At 52.6% G+C, this 14286-nt stretch overlaps 1 protein-coding gene and 1 non-coding gene across 3 annotated transcripts in view; one reads left to right on the top strand and one right to left on the bottom strand.

The window, feature by feature from the left end:
• The window catches only part of CLIP2 (CAP-Gly domain containing linker protein 2), a 63942-nt gene extending 50769 nt beyond the window's left edge, over positions 1–13173 (top strand). For both annotated transcript variants that reach the window (XM_054166310.1, XM_054166309.1), the window contains 6 exons: positions 1038–1121; positions 1566–1722; positions 2464–2623; positions 3741–3926; positions 8256–8318; positions 9185–13173. In XM_054166310.1, the coding sequence (XP_054022285.1) occupies positions 1038–1121; positions 1566–1722; positions 2464–2623; positions 3741–3926; positions 8256–8318; positions 9185–9196 (662 nt within the window). In that variant the 3' untranslated portion in view covers positions 9197–13173. The remainder of the gene's footprint in view (positions 1–1037; positions 1122–1565; positions 1723–2463; positions 2624–3740; positions 3927–8255; positions 8319–9184) is intronic.
• TRNAS-AGA (transfer RNA serine (anticodon AGA)) lies at positions 4849–4930 on the bottom strand. The gene has a single exon. It is a non-coding gene; the product is annotated as a tRNA-Ser (tRNA).
• Positions 13174–14286: the final 1113 nt, after the last annotated feature.

Here is a 14286-nt window from a genome sequence, read left to right as displayed (position 1 = left end):
TGTTAGGAGCAATGTCCTACCACATCACTGTGTGTAGCATACTCTGTTGGGGGGCTGTGGAGGATTCAGGGCTGTTCCAAGACACATAAGGTGCTTCCAGCTCACTTCTTCCCTTGCTCACTCCCAGGTGACTCACCTTTCTTCATTCTTCCTTAGCTTGGTGTTCAGCAGAAGACATTATCAGCATGGGTCACAAAGAGTTACCTAATCACTTCCCTTTGCAAATGCATTTGGCTTATGGTGGCTTAGCTTTGTGTCAAGCATTCACATCCAAGGACTCTTGCTAAAGTCCTGGTGAGGATGTAGCACCCTAAAGAGAGCTTTTACTGACTTCACTTAATAGAATCTTTGTTTAGTTTGAGCATCCCCCCAGCTGTTTGTGGACTCAGATGTTGTGTCCTATCTCCGTCTGCTCTCAGTGCTCGCTAGGCATTGCCAGTCAACCCCAGCACACTTTGCAGGTACAGGATTGCACACTGCTGTCCCAAATGCTGAGAGTCCTGCCTAGTGAGGGCAGAGCATCACCAGCTCCAGCAGCCACTGCTCTTAGAATGGCCTCTTGGTCCATGTGCTGGTTGTTTCCTCAGTGAATAAGCCATATGGAGATGTACTAAACCCAGCTGGTCCAGACTTGAGCCACAAAAGCATCATGCTTCAACCCATAGCTCTGACTGTGGAAACCCATCAGTTCCAGGAAACATGTCTTTTAAAACTGTCTCTGCCTTCCAGTGTAGGAGATTGCATAAAGAAATGTGCTGAAAGTTTTATTCCCTTTCCCCCCCACCCTCCTTTTGGTTCCTTTCTTAAACCTGTCTGATACGGCTTCCCAGCTCTGTACCCCGCCTCCTAATGCCTGGGTGGTGGTGAGATACAGTGAGAAACACCTTTTCCCTGTCTCCTGCTGCTTCTCCTGATGGAGGCTTCCACCACCATGCCCCTGTTGCCCCCCATCAGCCCATGCTGGACACTTGATACCTTCTTGATTTGCATCAAGCATTTCCCAGACTTCCAATCTTTGTCTTTTCATTCTCCCACAGACCTCCAAGACAAGCTGAGTAAAAGAGACAAAGAGGTGTCATCACTGGTGTCCCAGACTGAAAGTCTAAGGGCCCAAGTAAGTGGTAAGTTTCCCTAAATCCAGTGCTGGTGGGAGCAAGGTGTTTCCAAGCTCATCCTCTGTCCTGGTGTTGAACAAGGGCCCAGGTGCTGGAATGGGCTGGTGTAAAACAAGGCCCTGACTGCCTCTTAATGGATTGTGTTGAGAGAAATGTGTTCAGAAGTTCCAGTCTATTTGCAGGAGCTAGACACAATCACTGCAGGAGATATGTGTGTCCTGTGGGGGAGGGTTTGGACTTGTTGAATCACAAAAGCTGGAAGAGGCAGAAGCAAATGGAAGAGGCAGAAGTAAATGGAGCTGGGTGTGGAGCTCCTCTTAAACAGGGCCAGATCCAGGGCTAGCCAGGTCTGTGCTGCTAGGAGTGGGAACCAGGAAAAGGCAGAAAGCAGGAATGTAAGCAAAGGACTGAGTGACCTTTTCTCCTCCACTGTTAACCTTCTGCTTCTAGCTTTGGAAAACAAATGCAAAACAGCAGAAAAGAAGGCAGATTCGGTGTTGAAAGAGAAGAAGAGGCTGGAAGGTGAACTGGAAGCCTTGACCAGGAAAACACATGATGCTTCAGGGCAGCTGGTCCTCATCAGCCAGGAGCTGCTCAAGAAGGAAAGGTCAGACTGCAGGCCTGAAGGACAGAGCTGGAGATGCAGGCTCTCTGTGTGTTCCTGTTCATCCAGGGTGCTGTCATTTACCACCAAACCAACTCTGGAGGTTGAACTGTTGGAAGTCCAGCCCCCCCAGCTTTCCTCTTCTTGAGAGATAGTCCTGTTGGAATGTGGTTAAAATCTGGGGCTGTTCCTTCCCTGCTTGCCAGGAGCTGCAGGGCAGCTCAGTGCACACAGAGATGCTGAGTGAGGTCACCTACAAGCCAGCAAAGCTGATGGCTGCCCTGTTCTGAAGTGTGGTGCCCTCCACAGGTTCCAGCCTCTTTCCAGCTGGCACAGTGGGGAATGGAAAAAAACTAGAAATAGGTAGATTCAGATTGGATGTTAGGAAGAAGGTTTTCACCACGAGGGTGGTGAGACACTGGAACAGGTTGCCTGGGGAGATGGTGGAAGCCTCATCCCTGGAGGTTTTTAAGGCCAGGCTGGAGGTGGATCTGAGCAACCTGCTGTAGTGTGAGGTGTCCCTGCCCATGGCAGGGGGGTGGAACTGGCTGATCCTTGAGGTCCCTTCCAACCCTGACAATTCTATGGTTCTATGACAGGAGAGCTGACACCCCCAAAGTGGTGGGGGTTGGGTCAGGTTTGCTGGCTGGCTTATTTTTGGATCTGTGGCAACGGTGGGAGGGAGTGCAGCAGGACTTGAGTGGTGTGTGAAATGTCCCCACGTTCTCATGCTGCTTTTTCCAGGAGCCTGAACGAGCTGCGGGTGTTGCTGCTGGAGGCGAACCGGCACTCGCCCGGCCCCGAGCGGGACCTGAGCCGGGAAGTGCACAAAGCCGAGTGGCGCCTGAAGGAGCAGAAGCTCAAGGACGACATCAAGGGGCTGCGAGAGAAACTGGTCGTGCTGGTAAGGGCACCAACCCCCCTCCTTACCCTGGCCTAGGGGCTGGAGGGCTCTGCTGCTCGTGGAGGGTCCCAGCTCTTCACCTTGCTCCAAGGCTTCGTGCTTTCTTTTGTTTCACTGATGGAACTCCCTTGACAGAAGCTGTGAGCTGTGGCCTGGCTTAGTGCCACCTCCTTAAGCAGTGAAAGTATCCATAGGTTCTTCTCTAAGCTTTTTCTGCTCTCCATAGGGGTTAGATCCATGGGTAAATTGTGAGAGAAAGCAGGTGTAGGGAGCTTGTCCTCCCCCTCTACTCAGCCCTGGTGAGACCACACCTGGAACACTGTATCCAGTTTTGGGCTCCCCAGTTCAAGACAGATCCCTATCTGCTGGAGAAAGTCCAGTGAAGAGCTGTAAGGATGATTAATGGACTTGAACATCTCTCCTATGAAGAAAGAATGAGAGAACTGGGTCTGTTTAGTCTGGAGAAGAGAAAGCTGAGAGGGGATCTTATGAAGGTCTACAAATACCTGAGGGGTGGGTGTCAAGAGGAAGAGGACAGGCTCCTTTCAGTGGCACCTAGTAATAGGACAAGGAATAATGGCTGTAAGCTAGAACACAGAACACCTCCACATGAAGAGAAACTTCTTTACTGTGAGGGTGTGGGGCACAGAACAGGCTGCCCAGAGAGGTTGTGGAGTCTCCTTCTCTGGAGACTTTCAAAGCCAACCTGGCTGTGTTCCTGTGTGACCTGCCCTAGGTGATCCTACTTTCCTTGGAGGCGGGGGTTGGACCTCTCTGGAGGTCCCTTCCAACTCCTAGCACTCTGTGATTCTGGAAAGGTTGATCAGCTACACCAGGTTGTGTTGCAGATTGGCTGATCTAGCAATAAGCAAGGTGCTCTAGCTCCTGCGTGCTTCAGTGTCCTCCAGCGGCTGAAATGCGAATGATTCATTTGGACTCCGCTGGGAACAGACTGGAGCCGCTGCTGGCGGCCCTGGGTTCGATCAGCCGTCAGAGTTGTGCTCTGACCCCATCTGCTGTTGAAATCAGAACACGGGCGTGCGAGTTCCCGGTTGCTGAGTTCCTGCAGTCGCTGGCGCTCATCTGACGAGCCTCTCTGTTCCCTTTGCCGTGTAAGGACAAGGAGAAGTCGGTAGGGGACCAGCGGCGATACTCCCTGATCGACCCCTCCTCGGAGTCAGAAGTGATCCGGCTGCAGCACCGCCTCGTCAGCACCGAGGATGTGCTGCGCAACGCGCTGGAGCAGGGCCACCAGATGGAGAAGCTCATGGAGGCGATGAGGCTCTCCTCAGAGAAAACACAGGTACAGCCTCACCTCTCATTCCCTGGGCTGCCCAGCCCTCAGTGATGATCTTGAACAGGTCTTGCCCTGTGCTCTGGGATGGTGGGTTAAACCATCACATGCAGTCAGCTGGGTCCCCTTGTCTCTGCTGGAAACAGCCTGGAAAAGACCTGGTTCTGGCCTTGCTAGTTGGTAGTTATGGATCCTTTTGTGCTCTGCAAGAATGGTTGCTAAATCACAGCATCATTGTCAGGCACTGGAACAGACTGCCTGGGGAGGTGGTGGAGTCACCATCCCTGCCAACCAGAACAAGTCTATGATTTAAATTGGAAGTGTTATGGTTAAGGTTGGAAAAGGCCTTGAAGATCATCAAGTCCAACCATCAACCCAACACCACCACGCCCACTAAACCATGCCCCGAAGTACTATGTCTGCATTTCTTGAACACCTCCAGGGATGGTGTCTCCACCAGCTCTCTGGGCAGCCTGTTCCAATGGCTGACCCAAAAGGGACCTGCAGCCCATAGCTGGCAGGACTCAGGGCTTGTGACTCCACCAGCTCCCTGGGCAGCCTGTTCCAATGGCTGACCCAAAAGGGACCTGCAGCCCATAGCTGGCAGGACTCAGGGCCGGTGACTCCACCAGCTCCCTGGGCAGCCTGTTCCAATGGCTGACCCAAAAGGGACCTGCAGCCCATAGCTGGCAGGACTCAGGGCTGGTGACTCTGCCAGCTCCCTGGGCAGCCTGTTCCAATGGCTGACCCAAAAGGGACCTGCAGCCCATAGCTGGCAGGACTCAGGGCCGGTGACTCTGCCAGCTCCCTGGGCAGCCTGTTCCAATGGCTGACCCAAAAGGGACCTGCAGCCCATAGCTGGCAGGACTCAGGGCTGGTGACTCTGCCAGCTCCCTGGGCAGCCTGTTCCAATGGCTGACCCAAAAGGGAGCGTAGTTGGCAGGACTCGAACCTGCGCGGGGAAACCCCAATGGATTTCTAGTCCATCGCCTTGACCACTCGGCCACAACTACCTGCTGTGGGCGAGGCAGCGCTGGGGAAGCTTGCAGGGTGAGTAAGTTCTCTGTGTGCAGGGACGTGTAGCTGCATGTCCTTGTGCTACAGGTGAAATATGAGACTTGAGGGTTTGTGCCATCCCTGATCCTTGAGAGGTTTATTTCCTTGCAGTCCATCAACAGACTCTCTGGAGGCAACTCTGGGAGAAGGTTTTCCATTCCTCTTACCAGCTGCTGGAGGCATCTTTGTGTCTGGCTATTTGCTGATAGGCCATGTATGTTCCCACCTCAGTTACTGTCTGCTCTTCCCAGCTTCCTTTGGTCTCCTTCTGTTTCTTCTGACAAAAGCAAACCTGCTTCTGTTGTTTGTCTTGCAACCTTCTTTCTGGAATTGAAGGTTGGAATAGAATAGGAATGGAATGGGAATAGGAATGGAATGGGAATAGGAATGGAATGGGAATGGAATAGGAATAGACCAGACTAGGTTGGAAAAGACCTTTGAGATCGAGTCCAACCTATCACCCAACACTATCTAATCAACTAACCCATGGCACCAAGCACCCCATCCAGTCTCTTCCTAAACACCTCCAGTGCTGGTGACTCCACCACTTCCCTGGGCAGCCCATTCCAATGGCCAATCTCTCTTTCTGTTACAAATAACTTGACTTTTCCCACCTTATCCCTGCAGTGTCTAAGCCCTGACTGATTTCTCCTGCACAGTGACCTGCCCCTTGTGCCAAGCTTTGTGCTTTGTGTCCTTGTAGCTGGGTTGCCTGCAACCAGGTCATGGCTTTCAGGGCTCAGATGCACCAGTGCTGCTCTTGTTCTTGATCATTTAAATTCTTAGCTGAAAACATCTTTTTTTTGCTGTAATGAGCAACCATTCCCATTCAAGCAGACACCTTAGGATAGTACAGAGCAAGCCAGTGGACACAAAGAACAGGCAGGAAGTTTGTTTTCCCTGATGCAGGTGCAGATCTCATGTGGGAGGTAATCTGGAGGGTATCAAGTCATCTCCTCCCGTGCCACAGTTGGCAGATGCACCCAGTGGCTGTTTGCATTGCAGCAGTAGGTGCAGGGAGGCAGTGGGGAGGCACAGAAAGAACTGCAGCCCTGAGAGCTCTGCTGGCTCAGCTGAGCATCTGTGTGGTGCAGAGAAGTCTCTTTATGTCCCGCAGCGCAGCGGCTGCAGCCGTCTGCCAGCACCAGGCAGGACAGCTGTGGTCGTGGTGACAAGTTTGTGGCAGCCCAAGATGTGCTATAATCCTGTCAGTACCTCCAGAGTGACTTGAGCTTCTGTTGTAATTGCCATGTGTCAAGAGAAAATGCATCCTGACAGCCTCATCTGTTGGAAGCTGTGGGAGGAAGGAAGGGAGTTATGCTCTGTGTGCTTTAATTCCAAAGTCCCTTGAGAAAAGGAAGTCTTCCCTTTGACATTCCTGGCTCCAGAGGTGGGGCAGCTGGTAGTTATTTCTTCCCCATCTCTAGAAAATAACTAATCTTACATAAAGTGAGTTGGAATGGATCCTCTGAGGTCAGCTTTCATGCTGAAGAAGACTCAGAGATGGGACAAGATAGTGTTAAGACTTCAGCTACAAACTGTGGTACTAGAAGACAGACAGAGGGATTACTGTGGGAAGCCAGGCTTCAAACTTCCACTGATGTCAGGTTTTCTAAGTACCCAGTCACAAGGAAGTCTGGATCAAAGCTCCCCCGTTTCAGTGTGATCCCTTCATCCTTTCCCTTATGAAGGGGAGCTGTTAACCAGGGACTTTCAAGCTGAGCCTGACAACACTGCTGACCTAAAGAGATCCTGGTGCAATAGTTAGGGAATGGCTGGTTCTTCCCCAGAAGCCACTGTAACCCACCCTGCACTACCTTCTGACCTCCTGTCTCCCCTCTGACAGCAGCAGCTGTTGCCCAGGGAGCTGTCTTGGCATCGCTCTCCCTTTGTCTGGAGAGTCTTCACTTTCCAGCATGCTCAAGAAAGAAATCTCTCATTAGCAGGAGCTGCTGCTGCTCTGCCCTGGCAGGCACAGGCAACCACCACACTCTGCAGCCCCTGGTGTGTGGCTGCCCTTGCTGTTAGACAAGGAGCTGCAGGAGCAGAATGGCTCCATGCCTTCCTCTCCTCGTGGACTAATTGCTGCCTTGCTGTTTCCATGCCTGCAGCTGCAAAGTATTTGCCCTGTAGTAGAGGAAGAGGATCTCTGCCTGACCTCAGAGCTTTGCAGGAAATGACAAGGGGGTGACACTTTGGGCCTGTTCTTGGGGAATTTGCAGTGATTGCTCTGGGAGCTTTCTTGCTGAATTTCAGGCAGATTTGCACCACTTTGTCCATTGTGGTGGCTGTGCACCAAGATCAGATTGCAAACCTGAGAACTGCCTGGTGCACAGGCTGGGTGTGCTGCAGCCAGGGTGGGACATGCTGCCTTCTGCAAGGCCTGAATCACCTGTGCCACTGGGTGCTGACCCCAAAGCTGTCACTGCAGCGGCTCTGCTCTTCCCCTCCATCCTGACAGGGATTCACTGCCTGCAAACAGATCAGGCTCTTCAAGCAGAGCTCAGTTTGAACCTCTGCCTCTCTTTCCTGCCCAAATTAAACCTCTGTCCCCTAAGGTTGATTATGCACCTTTATGGTCATGCTAAGGGTGGAAGCTGGGTAGCTGGGACTCATCTAATGATGGCTTTTAAACCTTGCAGTCTTGTCTTGCCATTATGTCTGCTTTTGCTGCCATCAGCAATTCACCAACAACTGTGAATCTGATTACCAAGGCCCAAGCAACTGACATCTGGCATGCTGTGACTTCAGGCTGCAGCTTTCTTCTCTTGTTTGTGCTGCCTGTGCTGTCATTTTTGAAGCTGAAGGGCTCCAAATTATCCCTGCTAAAGAAACACTATAAATGTTTGAAAGTTCTTGTGCTTTCTAAAGATAGAACAGCCTGTCCTGGCTGCTAGGCTGCTCCCCAGGGATGGGAAATGGGGAGCAGAGAAGGTCCTTTTCACTGCTGGGATGTTCACTGTGCCGTGATCTGCAGCTAAGGCTGCCCTTGGCTGAGGTTTGTTTACTGGGATTTGAGAGTCTGGAGTAAAGAGCCAGGCTGTGGCTGTAGGGGAGCAGGGGAGATGTTTTGTAGCTGGGAAGGATGCAACCCAGCACGTGGGGACTGGGCCAGGGTGCAGAGGGCAGGAGGCTTCTTGCCAAAAGCAAGGTGGGCTTTTTGCACTCCCCTTTGCTCACGTGGAGTGGGCTGCTGAGGCAGGAGGTGGCAGTCTTGCCAGATTTCAGGGCTTGCAGGCTCTGTGTCCCTCTGCAGTAAGCATTGTCCCTTCTCCATTGCAGACTGTTGGAAATTCTGGGTCTGCTAACGGGATTCACCAGCAGGACAAATCCCACAAGCAAGAGGTGAGTTGAAAGCAAAATGTTGCTGGAAACTGTGACTGCTTCATGTGATTTCTTGTCTGCTGTGCTGGGGACAGCTCTTGGGTGGAGGCACTTGTGCCAGCAAAGCTTGGCTGTGTCATTCCCACAGCAAAAGCCAGGGCCTCTGCACAGCTCCAGTTCCCAAGCCTGTGGGAGCCTCACCATTCCATTAGCACCTGCCTGATGGCTTCAAGTGGTGTAGTGAGATGCACACCAGGGTGCAGTGGGTGCTTGCTCTGGGAGAAGCAGTGAGAAGGGACTGTGTCAGAGCACACAGTCTCAAGCTGTGCCAGGGGAGGTTTAGGCTGAAGGTGACAGGAAGTTCTTCCCAGAGAGAGTTGTTAGCCATTGGAATGTGCTGCCCAGGGAGGTGGTGGAGTCAGCATCCCTGAAGGTGCTCAAGAGGGGATTGGATGTGGCACTTGGTGCCATGGTTTAGTAGTCATGAGGTGTTGGGTGACAGGTTGGACTTGATGATCTTTGAGGTCTTTTCCAACCTTATTGATTCTATGATTCTAAGGGAGCTTCCCCTCGGTCTCCTGGGTCAGTGTCTGTGTGACTTTCCTCCTGGCAGCCCCAGCTAGAACCTGCTCAGTCTCAGATCTCTGCCATGCCCTTTACCTTGGGTGGCACCTGTGGGACGTGCTGGCCTGCTCTCCCCTGTGATGTTCACAATTCAGAGCAGGACCGGTAGCCTCAAACTTCATGTCCTCAACAGGCAGGATGGCTTAGTGGGCAGAGCAGTGGATCAGGACACAGCAGGCCTGGTGGCATTCCTCTTCTGTGAAAAATACCTTTGTGCTTGTCCTCGTTTTGCCTAACCAAGGCCTGGATTTTTTTTCTTCCAGGAGAAGCTCTGATAGAGAAGAGGTGAAGAGGATCATTTCATGCCAGTATCAGCTCCTGTGCACAGTCAGGAAAAACAATACCACATCTGGCTTTAGCACCTCCAAAAGACCAGACACAGTATTTTCACTTTAAAGCAGGACAATGTTTATAATCTACTAACTGATGTGATCAGGACAATCCTGGAGTCTAGTTTTCCACGACAGCCATTGTTCCAGGAGGGAGCAGAAAGATCTCTCTGGGTTTGGTTTCTTACTTGCATTGGTTTTGACTGTGGAATTTGTATGGCTTGAGCTGCCCTTGTCCCACCAGCTGATGTGGTCCAGATGACTCCTGCCCTGAACAGTGGCTGAAGTCTCAGCCAGTCCCAGCGGCCCCACAGGAGCTCCAAAGGGATTTGCTTGTGGTGTTCAGCTCCAAAGGCTGCGCACTCCCCACGTGGCCTGTCCCTTCCCTTCCCCCCATCCCAGTCTCCTGAAGACCTGCACAAGCAAGAGCAACCTGCTGGGCTGACTGTTGACGCTGGCACAGGTGGGCTGAGGAGGGCAGGGCGTGGGGAAGTGCCTCCCTCCTTGCCTTGGAGGAGAGATCACAGCTCCAGAGCACGGAGGCTGCACTCAGTGCCGGGGTCGTAGCACGTTGTGGGAAATAAGCTGGTGGCAGAGGGATGTTTGTGCTGTTTCTCACTCACTGCTGTTTGGGGAAGGAGCTGTGGTGGCTCTGTGTCAGGGGACAGGCACACCTCGCTCAGGTGTGGCTGCTCTTTCTTCCTGCAGAGAGGTTGCCAAGCAGGCCTGCGGTGCCCTGCGTCACAGCGGGGCTGCCCAGCCTGGTGCCCTCACTTGTTTGTGTTTCATTAGGTCTTTCCTGAGCACAGGACTCCACAAACAGCTGAATCTCAGCATCACCATGCTGGCTGCAGACAGTGTGGGGCAGATGCCTTGAGATGGCTCCCTCCTTGCTCGTTCACAGTGAATCAGGGATTGCCTGGAGAGTCTGGGATTCTCAGCTCTGTCTTTGGCTCTTCACCATGATGCCCATGCCCTCCCACCAAGAATGGCAGAGGCTAAGGTGCTGCTGTAGCGTCCATGCAGCAGTGGCTCTCTGTACTCCATGGGTACAGCAGTCCTCTGTGCATGACCTGATTGCAAGCATCTGAAGCAGAAGGAACCTGAGACTGGAGCCCACACAGCTCTTGTGTCCAGGCCCAGACAAGGCTCTTGTTTGTTCTTCTGGAGGCTTTACCCTTCTCTTTAACTTTACATCACAGATCCCAAGGGACATTAGGGTGGAGGAAGGGGACAAGATGCTTTTAAAGGTTTGAGAGAGTCCAGTTCAGATTCACTGCTCAGTACCACAGGGAATAATCACAGCAATATTTTACTAGGCCTCCTGTAGTTAAGTGCCCAACTCTTCCAGTCTTCAGAAGCTCTTGTGTTATGATGGGGCCTGTGAAAGAGGACGAGACAGAAGAGGCAGCTGAGAGATGGGATCTGAGCCAGACCACAGGCAGATGAACCTCATGGCATGTCAGCTTCATTGCTTTTATGCTCTGATTTCCTACAAAGCTGTGTTACTTTTTCTTGGTGGTTTGCCAGGCTCCTGCTTCCTTTAGGGATGGACAGCTAGAGGCAACCTGGGAAAGACTTGGGCTTCATGGGTGCAGTTCTGCCATGAGGAGGGCATTGCTGAATCGGGGCTATGATACAACACTGCTCCCTGGATGAAGGGTTGGAGATCTCCCTCCATTAAAGAGGAAGGTGGCTGCAGGGGAGTAAAGCAGGTCAGAAAGCACAGCTCAAATCTGGTGCATAGCAGGGGAAGGCAGAGCTTGGGCCCCAACTGGCTGGGAATATTTCAAGTGGGATCCCATGCTGCCTTGCAGAAGCATTTCATCAGCTCTTACTAACCACCAGGAAGATTTCAACATCTCTGCCTGGCTCTGGGGCTTTCCCAAGGGATCATAAGGGTGGTCTCCAAAACCCTCCTGGCTCCCCTAAATGATTTGGGAAAATCCCAGAGGGAGTGCTTGTTGTTACAGCCTGTGACAGGGAGTACCTCACTGGGAGCTGTTGTGCCTAAGAACTTAGGGCTGTGTCCCAAAGTGGTCTCTCAAGTCACGTCTACAGTTCCAGCTGGCTTGAGTAGAGCTAACAGAGTACTTTGTGTCCTGCCTGTCTCCAAGTCCAGGGCTTCCTGAGCACCTGTGTGGGGGAGAGCCCTCTTTGGTGTGTACCTTACTTCCCCTGATAGATCTTCTAGTGAGTTGTGAGCAGCTGCCTTCACCTACAGAGGAAGGATACCTGCATTTTCCACCTCCCTTGACAAACCTTTGGCTCTGCACAGGATGGGATCTCCCAGGAGTGGTTATGAGGACTACATATTTGGTTCCATTAATCAGATCCAAAGCTGTCAGAGAGGCAGTGCTTCAGGCTGGAGGAGTCTCTGGCTCCTGCCTCCTTTCTGTGAGCGGCTCAGACCTATGGCTCTTCCCAGTCAGCTCAGGTGAGAATGCAGAACAGCAGCAGATGTGTCAGAGCAGGTTTAAAGTTAGTGCTGATAGTCTTCTCTGGGTGTAAATAGCTGTGCTGGTCTCTAAGGATCAGCCAGGAGCTGATGGCACTTCTTGTGTGTGGTCTTTGTGCTGCAGGGCTGTACCAAAGTGGGCAGCGAGGCAAAGCCAGGTCCCCTGTGTCCCCACTCTCCTTGGGGTGCAGGTCCATGGGAGCTGCTCTCCAAAGAGGACTGAGTACAGTGTCAGCAAGACACTGTCACATGCATCATCTGGGTTTCAGCTCAACCCTCTATAAAGTGGCCAGGAAGGGACTTGGACACCAGCTGTGTCCTCCCTCTCCAAGACTGGCACAGACTTCCTATGGGCACCAGCCTCTGGTTGCCATTCTGAGGTTGCAAGAGACCAAACTAGGGACAAACATGGAAAGGAGGAGGAGGAGATTCCCCAGCCCCTCTATTTATTTGTAAGTTTAAGTGCTATTTTTGCCTATGTGGTGGTGTATAAAGTACTTCACGATATTTGGTCTTACTGGCTTGGTTCTTTGGGGGAGATTTTCAAGGGTGTTGGAGCACTGGTGCACCCATCTTCTGTTGTGGGTCAAGGGCTGGTTCCTGATTGTGCCTTCACTCCCACTGTGGCTTCAGCCTTCTTCTTATCTTGATCCCTGAAAGCTGGCAGCAGGGGGGCTGTGTTCTCCTCAGTCCCTCTCCCAGCTCGTGTGTGCCACGCTGGTTTTGCATCTGGAGCCAAGTCCTGAGCATCGTGCCTCAGAGCACCAGTGCAGGGTGGGGAGCAGGAGGTAGCACTGCTGGAGCCCTGGGCACCAGGGCAAGGACCAGACCCCGGGTGTGCGACCAGCTGCGATACCCCCACGGTGAGTGATGCTCTTCTGCTGACAGCTGTTACCCAGTGAAAAACACAAGGCTTTGCATTGGAGACTGCTCCATGTTCAGTGCTTTCTTTAACCCTCTAGACCAAAGGGAAAAGAACCTTGGCTGGTGACTCCAGCTGTAGCCCTCCTGCAGCACCCAGAGAGCCGGAGCGAGGGGCGGCAGCGCGCCGGTGCCGTGCTGAGCCCCGGGTGCAAAGTTGCCAGCCAAGGCTTTCCAGCTCTTGCCTGCCCCCACCACCAGCAGTTCCTCTGGCTTGCAGTAGAGATGCATGAGGGTTTCATTCCAGCACAAGGATGCAAATGACACTGTAAAAGTCTTACCAGAAATCCCAGTGCTCTGTGGTTCAGCAGCTTTAGCAGCTCGGCACTATCTCGTAGGGAGTTATTAATAACACTAAGATCCTATAGGCCTCATGTAAGTTACCAGAGTAAAGCTGATACTAGATGTATAAATGGATGATGATAACCTTTTACCCCCCTACAGTATGTATCACAATTTTGTAGCTTAGTCATTTTTTGGCTATCAGATTTTGTTAGTATGGTATAAAAAGAGAAAATCAGGAGAGGGAAAAAAAAAAGACACACACACACATCCCCCCCCAAAAAAAAAGGTCTGACTGCTCATGTCTATTTTGTTATTTGATTCATTTTTCTTTCTCCCTCTGTACAAAAGCTGTACAAATCTCAAGTCTGTGTAACTACTACAGATGTGTATCCATGTACCATCCCCTCCCCTCTCCCCCCTTCCCTGTCCTGGCTTGCTGGTGTGGTGAGCTCATTACTACTAAACAATAAAATCTGTGGCTGGAGTCGGCACCCCCGGGGCTGCTGGGGAGCGTTCAGGGTGTTGTGCACTGCAGGAGCCACGCTGAGGTGGAAAGGAGGGGGTGGGGGGGCGGGGCAGGGCTTTCCCTTTGCAGCTCAAACCGTGGGGCTTGGGCAAGTGCCTCTGGGCCTGGGCTTCGGCGGTGGAACCATCAGCCTTCAGGCTCTGCCCAGGGCAGGGGCTGCAAACAGGTGAGAGGCCACGGAGCTGTCCTCAGGGATGAGATGCACCAGGACCCAGGCTGCTCTTCACCCTGGGCTGGAGGAGCCTGACCGAACAGCAGCAGCTCTCGTGGCCCACTTGCTGCCAGCTGTCTCCTGAGCCGTGTGGGGATGGTGCTGTTTATTAACCCATGGTTTTTCTGCCTCCGTTGATCTCACCAGTCCCCCTCTGAAGCATCTACCCCGAGGTGAGGAATGTCACAGTGTGCTGCACTAGACCCACCTCACCTCCAGACTGGCAGCTTCCTGTTTGAGCAGCACCACCTTGATTTACAGGGGCAGAGGCAGTGGTTGGGTCACCCTCATCCAACTCACTGCAGACCTTTAGAGCACAGGGAGGTGGGAAGTGCTGCTGGGGAGCTACAGTTGCTGCCTGGGTCGGTGCAGGTCTGGGGAAGCCACACTGCTGCCCAGCCCAGCCTCTGCCCTTCTTCCCCTGTGTCCATATGGATGCTCTCAGCAGGGTGGGGTTGCACTGTCCCCCGTGGGGCAGGACTGGGGAAATTTACTCCAGGTTGTGGAGCTTTTATCATGGTGCAGCACCTCATAGGTGGGAATTTCCTTGGCTGCCCATGCTCTGTACCCCAGCTCAGCAGCACACCTTACAGCAATGAAGCGTCCAACTCTGTTCCTGCTGTGGTTTCCTGCAC

Source organism: Dryobates pubescens, chromosome 13, assembly GCF_014839835.1.
Source record: "Dryobates pubescens isolate bDryPub1 chromosome 13, bDryPub1.pri, whole genome shotgun sequence".
NCBI classification, from domain to species: Eukaryota; Metazoa; Chordata; class Aves; order Piciformes; family Picidae; genus Dryobates; species Dryobates pubescens.
The sequence above is the reverse complement of the archived record's forward strand: the minus strand, read 5'-3'. Positions and strand labels throughout refer to the sequence as shown.